General features: G+C 40.8%; 2 protein-coding genes across 2 annotated transcripts in view; both read right to left on the reverse strand.

Annotated features, from left to right (window-relative positions):
* The window catches only part of UPK1B (uroplakin 1B), a 26532-nt gene extending 12353 nt beyond the window's left edge, over window positions 1–14179 (reverse strand). The window contains exons 1-3 of the mRNA XM_011376208.2: window positions 14157–14179; window positions 2799–2886; window positions 1581–1781 (exon numbers count right to left, since the gene is read on the reverse strand). Of these exons, the coding sequence (XP_011374510.1) occupies window positions 1581–1781; window positions 2799–2885 (288 nt within the window). The 5' untranslated portion in view covers window position 2886; window positions 14157–14179. The remainder of the gene's footprint in view (window positions 1–1580; window positions 1782–2798; window positions 2887–14156) is intronic.
* Window positions 9972–14348, reverse strand: part of CUNH3orf30 (chromosome unknown C3orf30 homolog) — a 24718-nt gene continuing 20341 nt past the window's right edge. Inside the window, exons 4-5 of the mRNA XM_011355397.1 lie at window positions 10590–10649; window positions 9972–10202 (exon numbers count right to left, since the gene is read on the reverse strand). Coding sequence (XP_011353699.1) covers window positions 9972–10202; window positions 10590–10649 — 291 coding nt within the window. The remainder of the gene's footprint in view (window positions 10203–10589; window positions 10650–14348) is intronic.

The raw sequence follows: 14348 nt of genomic DNA on the forward strand, positions 1-14348 counted from the left end.
CTGAACAACAAATGACTTCTGAATCTGGTGGGAAGACTTAAGAGTTCTGCCTTTGAGTTCCTCAGCTTTGCGCACACACTTTTGGTCCTTGAGTTCTTCTGAGGAAGGGACACTGTGGTTGGTGTTGGTAGAAGAGCACGGGGGAAACTGGGCAGAGGAGGCTCTCTGAGCTGGACCCTCTGCTGCCCTAACCACTCAGCCTAGAGAAAAGCTTTGGAGAGTAAACAAAAGGACCACCTTCAGAGTCCTCACAACATTTCTCCCCTGGATAAGCTGCTGCCTTGCTCTTTGTCAAGAGCTTGGCTGGCTCCTCCTAAGTGCCTCAGAAAACCCCTTAGAAACACTCCAGAAAGAAGGCATAAGGTGCAAGCATTTTCCCCGTCAGCCTCTGGGCAGGTTTCTGGCTCCTTCTCTTTTCTGGGCATGGTGAAAAATATTCCCTTCCAGCTCAGATATTCTGGCTGTATCAGGAACACATACAGCCCCAAACCGAGACTGAGATGCAGCTTGTCTGTAGGATCTCTTCCTTTCCCTGCATTCCTTTCCCCACCCTCCCAAAGTGGGTGCTTTTGCCCTGGAACTAACTCTTACTAAGGAACCAGAGAATGTAAATGGTCTGCATTCCCTGGGTGCCGAGACAATGTTGGGTCACAGGAGAGGTGAACCAGTGAGCACCTTATGTTGCTCAACTGGTTCCATAAAGGTGGAACTCTTGTCCTGCAACATTTGGTGGAGAGTTATCTCAGGAAGGGGAGTGGTGGGGGACAGAACCCCATCACTGTGTGAGAAACTGCTTGCTGTCTTCAGCTTGGGAGCAGAGACTGGAGAGGTCTAGACCCAACACCAGGGTTCTTAGCTCTGCTGATTTTTGCAAAATATCTGAAATTTAATTCCTCCACAATGGCAGGGCATGACCTTGCTGTCTGTGGTTTGGGGCCAAATTGTCTCTGTGGGTGCACAGAGTTAGAGCTTCCACGGGCAGGTGGGAATTGAGGCTGTGGTCTACAGTGATGTGCATCGAGCTTCTCCAGGGTCCCTCAAAAGCAGAGTGGATGTATAATAATGGCAAGTGGAGGTCACCTTACAAAATCATCAGCCTTGAGCTCAAAAATGTCTGAAAAGGCTCATGCTTTCTCTTAAAAAATCATGCATATTTTGTATTTTATATCTTTATATATCAAGTTCTGATTCATATTACATAATATTTTAAACTACTTATTGTCAAGAGAAAAAAATCTAATTATGAAGTCCTCACTCTGTTTGGCCTATGTAGCTCCTGGGAGTACCGGTGGGTGCATATAGATACCAGTTGGAGAAACACATTTGAAAAATACTCGAAAGGGCGACCCCCCAGGTGTCTCCCATTTGTGTTCTCTGGACTGGAATCTTCTGGACTTGGAATAGCAGAGGGCGTCCTTGCCCTCACGTGAGAAGCTTTACTTAAGGGAGAGTCTTCCCCTTCTCCCGTGCCACTCTCTGCTCCCCCTCCTCCACTAAAAGTCAAAACATTGTGCTCAGAGAAGAAGAAACAATCCATCAATTGGTTCAGGAGATAACTGTAGAGAGTTTTAAGGTCTTACTGCCAGAAGAATTTTCCTGCTGGACTTCGTGATGCCTACAATGCCTAGAACAGACAGGCAGAAGAGGCAGATGCCGACGAACAAGCCGATCCAGGCTGCCGCAAAGATGTCAGCATTGTTGGTGGCTTCGAGCAGTGGATAGAGGCCGTGTTGGTCTGAGACAAAGAAGATGCACTCTGCAGTCAGCGCGATGCCACACATCTGGGGGGGGGGGCAAAGGGGTTTCTTTTAGGCTGGTGGCCAGAAGAGCAGTGTTGGTTAAAAGATAGAGAAGTGGGGGTGGGTGGGTAAGAGAGACTAACTCCGTCCCCTGCAAAGGCTTTAAGCAATGGACTCCAACTCCTCACTGTCAGGAAACCAAATAGCTCCTGCCATTCTACTAATTGGTTGCACGCCTCCCTTCACATATACTGTCTTATTGTTATTCGAGAAAAGACCCAATTTAAGACCATCTATAAAGTTCTTGGAGCATAAAACACTAAAAAGACATTTTCTTGTATGATGATAACTTCCCACACCCACTCCCCGGGTCCATCACCCAAATTCTTGGATTATAATATTTAAAGTGGTACCAGTCAAATTTATCGGTGCCTGAAAACCATTGAAAGAAACTTGGTCATTACCTCTCCCACCTCGGTATTTTACAGATGAAGGGTCTTGACCCTTAAAGGCAAAGACTTGTCCAGAGTCACACGGAGTCAGAGGCAGGGCTGGGCCAAGAGCCAGCGATCCTGAGTTCCAGGTGCTCTCCCACCAACCGTGCCCCTACCCCACAGCCTGGTGTCTGAGCTACTCCCACATGCCTCTGTGTGAGATAACAAGAAGACACAAGCATCTGCCCCCAACAACCTTAATGGCAGAGTACCATGGAAATCAAATCAAGTGAAACAGGAAAAATCACCAGAGCGAGTGTGTGGCAGAAGTGCTTGGATGCTGACCATGGTTGACACGGCTCCTTTTAGATTCTCATGTTTCAAACTTGTAAGGGAAATATTTATTTTTTTCAATCACGGTCTTTTGATATATTATATAGTTATATATGATTATTTATATAGTTAAAATCCAGCTAGCATATTTTACTAACGCATTTCTTAAAATGGGAAAAGATGTAGGGAGCCAGTAATTATATAATTATTTTCCTTTAAACTCTCACTTTTGACTGATCTAAAATCATGATTACAGGAAGAGCAAGATTGTCTAAGAATACTCATTACTTACACCAATAATCACATTTCCAAAAATCAGCAGGCCCTGGAACCAACGAACAGCGGAGTCGTCCTTGGCCATCTTCACGGTTTTCCACATGCTGAAGACACACAGTTGAGACAATTACAACTTAATAAGGGTGGGAGACATATCTGTTGCAAGTTTCATAACGTGACTAAGTCACACCATTGCATATTGCCTTCCTGTGTTCCAAAACATCCAAACCAAAGTCATGCAATCATTTAGCAATGGGGGAAATTGGGTTACTAAACTCAGTAATCACTGTAATTTTATAAAGAAGAAAAAAAAAGTAAAGCTTGCCAGCATCTGATCAGTAACTTTCAGGAGTTCTTTAAGATATGGAATATACAGACTACATACTTCTGAGTGATAAACTGAGGTCCCACAGTCAACAAGGGCAGACCTGAGGTAGTGATGAGTGGGCAGTGCTAAAGTTCACCGATGGTCCTTGGTATGAAACCCAAAAGGTAAACCCGTGGCCAGACTTGGCAGTTGGTTACCAGAGGGATTATGGGCAGCTGTTAAAAACCATTATTTTCAGAATATTTTGTTATCTTCAGAAATAGTCGGCATTTGTTCTCTAGATCTATGAGTTTGTTTGTTTCTTTGTTCATTTGTCTTGTTTTTTAGATTCCGCATGTAAGTGAAATCAAAGAACAAATTTTTGGTTGCAAGAGGAGAGGGAGAGGGGCAGAAAAAGGAGGGGGATTAAGAAATACAAACTTCTAGTTATAAAATAAAACCTATAACACTTCCAGTCATGTTGATATAATGTACATCATAGGGAATAGAGTCAATAACATCATAATAAGTACATTATTAGTCGTTATATTATATTAATTATATTATTTTTTATGTTATGTTTTATTAGTTTCAGGTGTGCAATATAGCTATTCAACATGTAAGGTATGTAAATGTTGAATCAGTATGTCGTATGCCTGAAACTAACAATACCGTATGTCAATTATAATTAAAAATGAATTAATAAAACAATAGTTGGCAAATAAAAAATATACCATCACATAAGAGGGAGAGTGGGAGAAAAGACGGGCTAACATTTAGTTCCTTCTACATGCCACTCTACTAGATGCTTTACATAGACACATCTAATTCTTATACCCAATTAGGTAGAAAAAGGAAAAAGCTGAGGAAGCTCATTTTGCAAATGGGGAAAACAAAGCGTTAATTTGGTCACTTATGTTCCCTGGGGTCATACAACCAGTGAGTGGAAGAGCTGGCTGCAGATTTTGTTCTGCGTGAGCCCAAGCTCATCCCTCCAGCCCACACTGGCTCCGAGAAATTATTTACAATGTTTAGTGCTTTGTGTGGCACTAAAAATTAGTGGGCCTCTCCCTCCCCCAAGACTCTCTGGAAGGAACATGAAGGTAAGTGAGTTTGAATGAATCACTTTGGCATTTGCACTTGAATCACCTTGAGAAAAATCCATTCATCTCTCTCAATGTTTTACTAATTAAATTAATTAACTAATCACTTCTCGCATTCATGCTCTAAATCAAACTGTATTAAGTGATACAACTTGCATTTTGAGATGTACGAAGATACGTAAGGGAGATTGTTGTAGTCTAGGATTTTATGTTCTAGTAGGGAAGCTGAGATATGTCTAAATAGTTATAGTACATGTAAGAAGTTCAGAAGAAGGAAGATATAAGCCTTGCATAACATGTATGGTTTTGATAAGTAAACTAGATGTGCATGGGTGCGGGAGGAGGGTGGTGTGGGTGACATGCCAGGGAAAGGGAAAGGGAAGGTCAGGGACTAGAGCACTGGAAGAGCCAGAAGCCCATGAAAGAGCAAACTGGCCACTTTGGCTGAAGTCTTTGTTTGTGTGGGGATCAGTGGGAGACAAGCCTGTCTGACTCAGAACTTGCTGAATTTTAACTTCATTGTATTTACAACCTTCCAAGTAATCTTAAACATCTGTAAATGCTTCCCTTTCCTGTTTACCTGTGTAGCTGTGGGAATTGAAGGAGTTAAAATCTATAAGTGTTTTTGGCTCGGAATTGGGCACATAGTGGGTCCTCCTTCAATGTTTACTGAATGAATAGAAGAATCTGGGCCATTGTTACAAGACTGCGAAGTGTAGTTTCTGCGTAGAAATGCCATTTATTTCTTTCTCCTTGGAAATGTCATTTCGTGCTTAGAAATGTCATTCATTCTTTCCAGAGATTGTTATGCACTAGATTGAGAGGACCCCGAGTCCCATGAATGAGTTAATATACAACCCCTACCCTCCCAAAAGGGAACCGTACTCATGCAACTGGGTCGGTCACATTGTAAAGTTCATTACTGGTATGCACAGCTATTGGCCCTGACCAGTTGGGTTACTGTCTAAACTTGAAATACAAGTAAATAGACCGTGAAAGGTAGAAGTTCAGACAACACAAGTATAGAGAGTAAGGGCAAAAATCTGAAGAGGCCGAATTCATTACCATTATCAACCACTACTGATTATGCACCCATTTGCTAGGTGGCTGCCGATTTATGATGATTAGTTGGGTCTAAGGAACAGAAACAACACAGTTTGTTCTTTTGAGGAATTGTGATTATAGCAACATGGATCCAATGCAAAAATGACTGTACGTTATAGAATAAAGGGGGAAATTGGGTCATAGAGTAGAGGAAGAAGGTAGGTAGGCCTCAAAGAAGGTCTTTATTGGTACAGAAAAAAGCTGAAGGAACCCTGGAAAGGGAATTGGCCTCAGTGACTCAATTACATTCCATAAAGTACATACTTTCCCAAAGAAAACTTTGCCGAACGGAGTTTTAAAAAGCGGGGATAGACAAATGAATATCCTCTGGGAGAACTGCAAATCAGAATCAGGGTAGAAAAATGCAGACAAAAGTAGGGGAAAAGAAGGAAGGAGGCAGATAGGAGATTGGTTTGAGCGGAAAGAGAAGTATATTGAGGTCTAGACAAGTGTGTGGTAGGAAATGGCAGAGAGGCAGCCCAGCTGTGGGTTGAAGTAGGGAATGCAGGAATCGTTTGATGGACAAGATCTTCGAAAGTGGTGAACCACTACATTTTTCTCCTTTTCCACTATGCGTTCTCTTCTCCTTCAGACCCTTGGCATCAGTGGCATATGGAATAACTTAGAAAGTCACTCCTCACAAAAGACCTAAGAGATGGGTATTTTGACAAAAATAAGTATTAGTTTCTTATTGCTGCTGTAACAAATTACCACAAACCTATCGGCTTAAAACAGCACAAATGTATTCTCTTAAAGTTTTCGAGGTCGGAAGTGTGAAATGAGTTTCACTGGCCTAAAATCAAGGTGCCAGCAGAGCTGCCCTCCTCTTGTAGGGTCTATGGAAGAATCTAGTCATTTCTAGTCATTTTGCAGATAAAGGAAAGAGATTAAAGAGATTAATTTCTTTGCTCAAGGCCACATTGCTAAACATGCGAAAGCTGAGATTCAAACTCAGGTCTGCCTGGCTCTGGGTCATAACACTCTGCAGTTTGTGAAGTCCTGTCCCATAGCTAATACTTTCAGCAGAGAAAGAACACCTGGCTGGCTTCCTTGCCAGCCTGGGAGCAGAGAGAGTGGACATATTTTCCCTGCTCATATGATCTTAACCTTTGCAAAGGGCAGAATCACTGGGCCTCTCTTCACTCACTTCTCTGGGTTATTATCTCTTTGACACTGCACTGATATTTGCACATTTTCTCCAAACTCAGTGCTACACCCATGCGTTTTTCCAAAAAGTCTGTCTAGGTGTATCCCAAACCTGCAGCTCTCTCATCCTCCCCTTGGGACTGAAATTCTTGGAAGTAAAAGGTGCAAATGTGCCGATCAGTGGGAGAGTCTGCGTTTCATGGCCGCTCCTTGGCCACTTGTATTTAGACTATGGTGGTGTCTAGAAGACCTAAAGCTTTGTTGCATCCTTGCAAAAAGCTACAAATGCCAAGAGGGATGCAGTTAGGGAGACAAGTGTAGGCTTCTGGTGGCTGGCTCACAGTGTAGTCTTGAGACCGTAATCTAATGGTGAGCACACTGAACCTGCTGTCAGAATGCCAGGGTGCAAACGCCAGTCTGGCCTGTCCTTGCTGTATAACCTTGGGCAGTGCCACTCAGTGTCTTCTGTATTTATAAAAGAGGTGAAACACAACTTGTTTGATGGGACTGTGTGACCACTGAGATAAAACATGCAGACATGGTTAGCAAGTACTGAAACTGTTTACAAACATGAAATTATGAAAAATAACCAGGAGGATCTTTAGGAAAGGCAGAGTATTGGGTTATGGTTTTGTTTCATGTACCGGTGACACTTAGTGCCTAGGAAGAGGGATCTAGGTGGCTGATCCCATAGACAAGGGCTCCTAGGTTGAAGTGAAGCAGCCCCTTCCAGCTTCCCTCTGCTCTTGCCCAGAGGCTGCTCTGCTAGAGAGGCCTGGAGGACTTACCCATGTATACTTTTTATTTTCTATGGAAGGATTCATGGGAGAAAATTTTTTTTGGCAAGGGAGAGGACAAAAAGCTTCCCAGTTGTGCTTGGGGTGTGGTCAGAGTCAGGTACCAGGCAGCACAGCCATAAGGGAGGGCCCTCTGTGCATGCCATCAGCATTCCTGAATAGTTAACACCTACCATTGAGTCTGCTCCAGACTACAAGGTGATGTAGAGATGACTCTTGAGGTTCTCCTCTGTACTGGGGCTGCTTTCTCCCTGACGCAGAAATTACTCAGGGAGGACTCTCTTCTGCTCCCCTTGTGCCTTCTTTCCTCTATCGACCTATAAAGGACTTCCTCACTTTACTGCAAGAGTCTCAAAAGAAGAAGGAACTGGGACCCTTTTTTATTTGCCTTTCTAGGTCCAAGGTGGCACAGTGCTTGGCACATAATAGGCACTCAATAAATTATTTTGCTGAATAAAAGAGCAGATAAAGTAAATTTTAGAAAGTGTATATTTTAATAAATGAATGAATATATTAGTGAATTATTTGCCTAGACTTTTATTGTAGAGCCTGTCAGAGAGTATGGTGAAGTAGAAAGAACATGCGCTTTGGACAGACCTGAGTTTGCATCTTAGCTCTACCGTTTAGCAGTTTTGTGACCTCGAGTAAGTTACTTAATCCTGTTGAGCTCTACCTCTAAATAGGATTGTAATACTTAAAGGATTACTGTGAAAACCCAACCAATATTAATTTCCCTTACTTTTGCCTAATTTTTTTGAAGCGGATAGACCAGATCTAATAGACTAATGAATGGTGAAGGCACGTAAAACTAGTGTTTTAAAAGTCACATTTTCAAAGGAAATACGGAAATACGCTTTCAATATAGAACTCTTATAAAAACAGATCGAATCTGGCTGAAATGAGAATAGGGATTCTGGGCCTCACAAAGCTTCCCTTTACCAGCTCTAAACTTCCTAACCACATGGCTAGCCCCAAAGTAGTTGAAAACTACTAATCTGGAATTAACAGTAAAGAAATGTAGGCAAATTACTGAGTTCAGAGGGCAGCTGCCTAGGAAGTTAGAAGACACTTAAGAGCGAAGTTGGAAAACCCTGGTTAAAATGTGTAAATTGATATTATGTAGTCTCTGAGTCAATGAGACCCTCATTCAGAGGAAAACGTCTAGGAAAGTCTCCTGGAAAACTGAAGCAAATGAGTTTACTTCCATAATAGACAAGCTGGAGGAATCTCCTGCATTCCTGGTACACTTAGAGGAAAGGCAACATGATTCCTATGAAAGAAAATGATCAGATCTGGCTTCTTTTAGAGTTCTTTGAGCACTATTACATATGCTCGTGCATAAGAGCAGACTAATGAACTTATATTGATTAAGAAAAGAAAAACTTTGACAAAGTTCTACACCGATGACTATTTAAAAAAACAAAAACAATAACAACACACATTATGAATTTATTGACTTTTCCAGAGAAGACAGGCATGGAGAGAGGACAAAAGAGATGGACAAATGGGCCTTTCTCTACATACGGAATATAAACTGTGGTGACCTCTGGAGCTTGCAATAGTTGTGCCTTAAGAAGTTAATAACTTCTTCAGTTTTGTCTCTGCCTGGCTAATAAGGAAGTATCAAAATAAACACTCTGCAATAGTTAATTTTATGTCTCAGCTTGACTAGGATATGGTACCTAGCTGTTGGTCAAATACCAGTTTGGATATTGCTGTGAAAATACATATTTTTAATGTGATTAACGTTTAAATTAGGAGACTGAGTAAAGCAGATTATCCTCTACAATGTGGGTGGGCCTCATCTAATCAGTCAAAAGGCCTAAGAGCAAAGACTGAGGCTTCCTGAAAAAGAAACAATTCTGCCTTTAAGACTACAACACAGAAACCCCGTCTGAGTCTCCAGTCTGCAGATTTCAGACTCGAGACTGCAACATCAACTTCCTACCTGAATTTTCAGGCTGCTGGCTTGCTTTACATATTTTGCTAGTTCCCAACAACCACGTGAGCCAATCCTTAAAACAAATCTCTTTCTCTCTATATATATATGTGTCCTATTGATTCTGTTTCTGTAGAGAACCCTGAATACAACACTCTTCATTTGGGATTGATTTATATTTTTTGATATAAACGATTATTTTCTGTTTCCTGAGGCCATTTTAGCCTTTCCTTCCAATTCCTACTGCCATTCCTTAATTTCTAGCTCAGATGAATTCAGCAGTTTCTATTTCCATTCCACACAGTGCTTCCAGAGTGAACTTCTAAAGCAGAGGTTCTCAAATGGTCCTACAGAGCACAGGTATTCCACATACTGGGGAAACATGTTTTGATGCCAAAATTGAATAATTGCAATCGTTTCCTAATTTGAAGAAAAATTAATGGTCAAATTTTATAATTTTAAGCATTTTTCTCTCACAAATTTTTCTTAAACCTTGAGTGCTTGCTACCACCTCTCCAGCTAGAATCTAATTTATAGTATAAATTTAGGCCAAAATGATCTACTTAATTATTTTAAATTTAATATGTCACTACTTTGTGGTGTTTTACAAGGTAAACAAGCCTTCTAAGTGCCAGCCACTTAATCAGTCTTGAGATCCACTGTCCTTAAACACAGCTCTAATTTTGTATCACTTCCCTGCTTAAACACCCACAAAAGCTCCCTGTAGCCTCCATTCAAAGGAGAGCCCTATATAGCTCATGCTCCATCCACAAGCTCTGCCACTGACGCCTTCTCACTTCCTATTGCCAGATGATTCCACTTGTCTACCCATTCTCTCTTGTTGACTGATCTCTTCAAATCTAGATTTCTCTAGTTCAACTCCATTGCACTTGAATTTGCAAACTTTTTGACTTTTCATCTCTTGGAGACAGACCAATGTCTTCTCTTTGCCTGTATCTATAATGTTTGTCCAGACCCAACCATTCCATTCTCCTTTTAGCCCACGGCAGATGGGTTGGACAATCTGAGAGATAAAGCACAAGCTCCTTAGCTTGTATTCAAGACAGTACTATCAAGGTTTCAAATGCCCTGCTCCTCATCTTCCTCTGTTCCCCTGAGTGTCCTGATTATGCGTCCAGGTTGTGCTTATGTTGTCTTTTCTTTTGGAATCCCTTCTCTCATTTCTGCTTATTGAATTCTTTACCATCCTCTGAATTTCAGCTGAAAAACTCCTTGTTTTTTCCAACTAATCTTGCTCAGAATTATCCTTTCTTTCCTACCTTCCTCTTTTTGCGCTAAGCAAACAGCTCTTCAGGGCAGCTCAAATCATATCCTGTTTGGTGGATATGTGTGTATAGCTTTTTTTCCCTACTAGCCTTTGCCATGGCAATCCAGCCTCATACTTTGTTACCTCTTTTCTTCGCCCAGGTTTGTCTAATGAGTCATTCTGAAACCACGAAGGAATAGGTTGCTGCACATTAAAAAAAGTCAATTTGACAAACAATTGCAGTAAAGAAACAAAATTATAAACTAGCAAATTATTTGACGAGTGAAACACCTAGAAGTTGATGTCTACACTTTGGATAGTTTTTGTCTTACTGAGAAGGTACGTGATTAGGGAGAAAGTAAGGCGTCTATTTATCTTAGGTCCATTATTGGTCATGTGCTCATTCATACCATGATAGAATATCAGCTCTGACTACAAACTTAGAGGCTTGGTAGTCAGCCCCCTCATTGTGCAGATGAGGAAATTAAGGCTCCTAGAGGGGCACTGACTTGCTCAAAGACCATCGATTTGTCATTGCAGAGTCAAGATTTGAGTCCTGATCTCCTGACCTTTAAGACTTATATTAAATTTGTTGTTAATCCTTCCTTTTAAGGTAGGGAGATACCTCCTCCCTTTATATTTCTTTAAAATTAAGAGAAACTCCCAACACCCTGCCATTGAACCTGCCCTTTTCTCTTACAAGTTAAGCCACAAAGGAAGTCACATAACAAAACTGGCAAGGAGAGAGCCTTTCACTCTCGCCCTCCATTCAAAGTTTTCCTTACTCTTTACCTTAATTTCCAAAATCCCACACTAGGGAATTACTCTTTTACTGCTCCAGATTAGAATACAAATACTACATGTAAAAGAGGTGCATTGAGTCTCATGAACCATCTATGTCAATGCCTCATTGAGAATGATGGGCTCAGATCTCATTCCCATATTTCCAAAGGGAGAAGAAAAGAGACCCTAAAAATACAAACCTTTTAACTCATGATGTGGGGATAGAGACTGACTCCTGATAATATGATACGTCGTGCCCTCTTCCTTTTCCTTTTAGCTCCCAGTATGTACGAGCTACTTTAGTATGGAGTCTACTGAAACTTTCTTGTGTTATTTAAGTCATGCTTTCCTCCCATGTACTAGATTTTTTCTTAACCTCGTGGGGCTAAAAAGGATGCAAATGGGATGGGATTAAAAAGTAGGATTGGTAGAGGGCAGAATTTCAGCTGTCCACTTCAGAAACACTATTGCCCCTGACCGAAACTGCACAGCTTCCCTCAAAATGTTTCCATGTAAGAAACAGACTCTGTGAGCCCCGCCCTGTGGAAAACTGCCCAGAGGCCTGGCACCATGATGATTTACTCATATTGTTCTACATACTGGGAGTTCTTTGGCTGAGGAGTGCCGATTTTTTAAAAGACTGGAGTTTTCTTTCTTTTTCTTTTTTTACTTATGCTTCATTCACTTTGTTTTCTTATAAATATTATTCATATTCAGAGTATTGATGTTTCCAGGCAAATTGAATAGACCTAAAAACCATTGAGTGCTCACTAAACAAACCAATTTTCAAAGAAGAAAAAAAGAAGTGAGATTCACCCAACAAGCATGAGATCATTTATTTTTCAAGTTCATTACCTCTTTTCCGCATCCAAGTTTGTTATACTAAGTAACGCAAACCACACCACAAGCTCTAGCTCATGTTAGAGAAATTTGGAGTAACAAAAGAAAGTGAAAGGAAGAAAGAAGAAATACAATATACTGTTGCCTTAGCCCTGACTCTGAAACCTAGAACAAAAGTAGACAGTTGTAGAGTTAGAGGTGAGAATAAAGATGGGTGTGGAAGTTTTCCCCATGAGGACAATTACTGGTCTACTTAAATTTAGGGTAGGATAAGTCCCAGAAATGATGAAAAGAAGAACTTGTTTCCATGGAGATGTTACCCATAGATCACAGCGCCCATTAGCTTTCCTTGCTTTAAAGCTCCAAACCTGCTCTGATGAAAATGGTAGCTAGTAGCTGCAAGTAGCTATTTAATTCAAATTAGTCCAATTAAATAAGAATTCAATCCTTTAGTTGTGCTAGGCACATACCAAGTGCTCAATAGCCACATGTGGTTAGTGGCTGTTGCATGGAACATTTCCATCCTTGCAGAAAATTCTAAGGGGCAGCACTGCTCTAGACTACTGATGCTTGCTGAGATGATCTCAGAGTCATCCACCCACCTGAAATCACAGGCTAAGATGAGCAAGGGCTCAGGTACTCTCAGCCAAGTGAGGATCACAGGGATGGGCCTTGCCAGTGGGATGCCCAGCCCCAGGGCAGGAATCCCATGGAGAATCCTTGGAGGATGTGAGATTACGGTATGTCCTCACGAATTTTGTCTCCGTCCCAGTTAGGAAACAGTAGCCCTTCAGGGATGTGGGAAGCCTGCATGGCCAAGAGGCCCAGATTCCAGCAGAAGGGTACAGCATATTCTAGGGCTAATTAGTGTTTGCTCTGGGTACGTATATAAGAGGAGAGATCAAAAAAGAAATTCTGAGATTTCATTTCTGTTTTTCTTGACTAAGATGATATCCAAGGTCCCCTTTGGACCTAAAAGTTTATGATTCTTTCCAGGTAGTTAAAGAAAAATTTTAAGCCTATTATAGCAGAAAAAAAGAAAAAAAAAGAAAATTTTCTCCTCATTGAGAAGAGATAATCAAAAGAAAAAATATTTCTTCACCAAGTTTGAAAACTGTATAACCCAAGTTATATATATAACTGAAATATGTATATATATAAAACTCTAGGTTCCTTCTTCTGCTTAGCAACTCTTTTCAGGCAAGAAATGGTCAATAAACATTGTTTTTGATATAAAAAAGACATTACAATTAATGAAAACTCAAAAGTCAGAAAAATCTTTAATGCTGGTTATAACTGGGGTTTTGAACTTAAAAACATAAACATAAAATAATGTTAGCATTATTCAAAACTTAATTTGTGTTATGTGCAAAAATGTTATCAGAACAAAAAATACACTTAGGACCTGCAGATCCTGGTGGATCAACTAATTGGTGAAGAGTAAAAATAAACTATGTAAAAATGACATTGTATAGATAAAGCTAATTTGTTGACTTATTTCAACTGACACATTTATTAAGCAGAACTGTTTGCAGAAAAGTAACCTGTGTAAATTGCCTCACAAATCCCTTTACGAGTTGACAGGACCAAATGATTTCTTATCAGGAGACCAGAAAACTTCCTTTCTGCTAGGCTAAGATACAGATTATTAAGAAAGAATATGACTGGTTTCCTTAAAATTTCTTTTGCTTTTCTGACTTCACAAGAAAACTGGGGATCCACAAATGTGTCTTTGAGATTTATCAGGAGATAGAGCTTTTCTCAGGATTCTTACATTTTTCTTGGTCTTTCTGTGAGAAGAAAATTTGAGGTTGAAATCAGGATAGTTGAATAATACCCCAGAAGAAGGTTAATCTCAGTTCTGAGAACTGGACAATATCAAAGTGTTTCAAAAATCAATATGTATAGTTTAAAGTACAGTCACAATGTCCTAAATTATAAAAAAAGAAAAGAAAAGAAAAAGAAAGAAATGAAATTCATCAGGAACTTAACTTCTCTCCTTTTTCCTTCCAGATTGCTAGCTCCCCTCCCCAGAAAGCAACCCAAACACTGAGAGCCTAGTTGCAGAGTGAAATCAAGTCTACTCACGGTGTCCTGTCCTCCTCCTCCTGGTGCTGTGCTGGCCCACTGTGCAAGCCAAGCTAGCCTGAGATGCTTTTCTAACCTGCAGCAATTCTTTGAACCTTCAGGACAAGGGAAGGGTGACCTGTGATTGGGAGGAGGCTTCTCACAGGGGCTGAGCCTCCTGCTGCCTGAGCCTATCTCCCAAAGTCAGAAGTA

This window comes from Pteropus vampyrus, unplaced genomic scaffold, assembly GCF_000151845.1.
Source record: "Pteropus vampyrus isolate Shadow unplaced genomic scaffold, Pvam_2.0 Scaffold1, whole genome shotgun sequence".
In the NCBI taxonomy this organism is placed as follows: domain Eukaryota; kingdom Metazoa; phylum Chordata; class Mammalia; order Chiroptera; family Pteropodidae; genus Pteropus; species Pteropus vampyrus.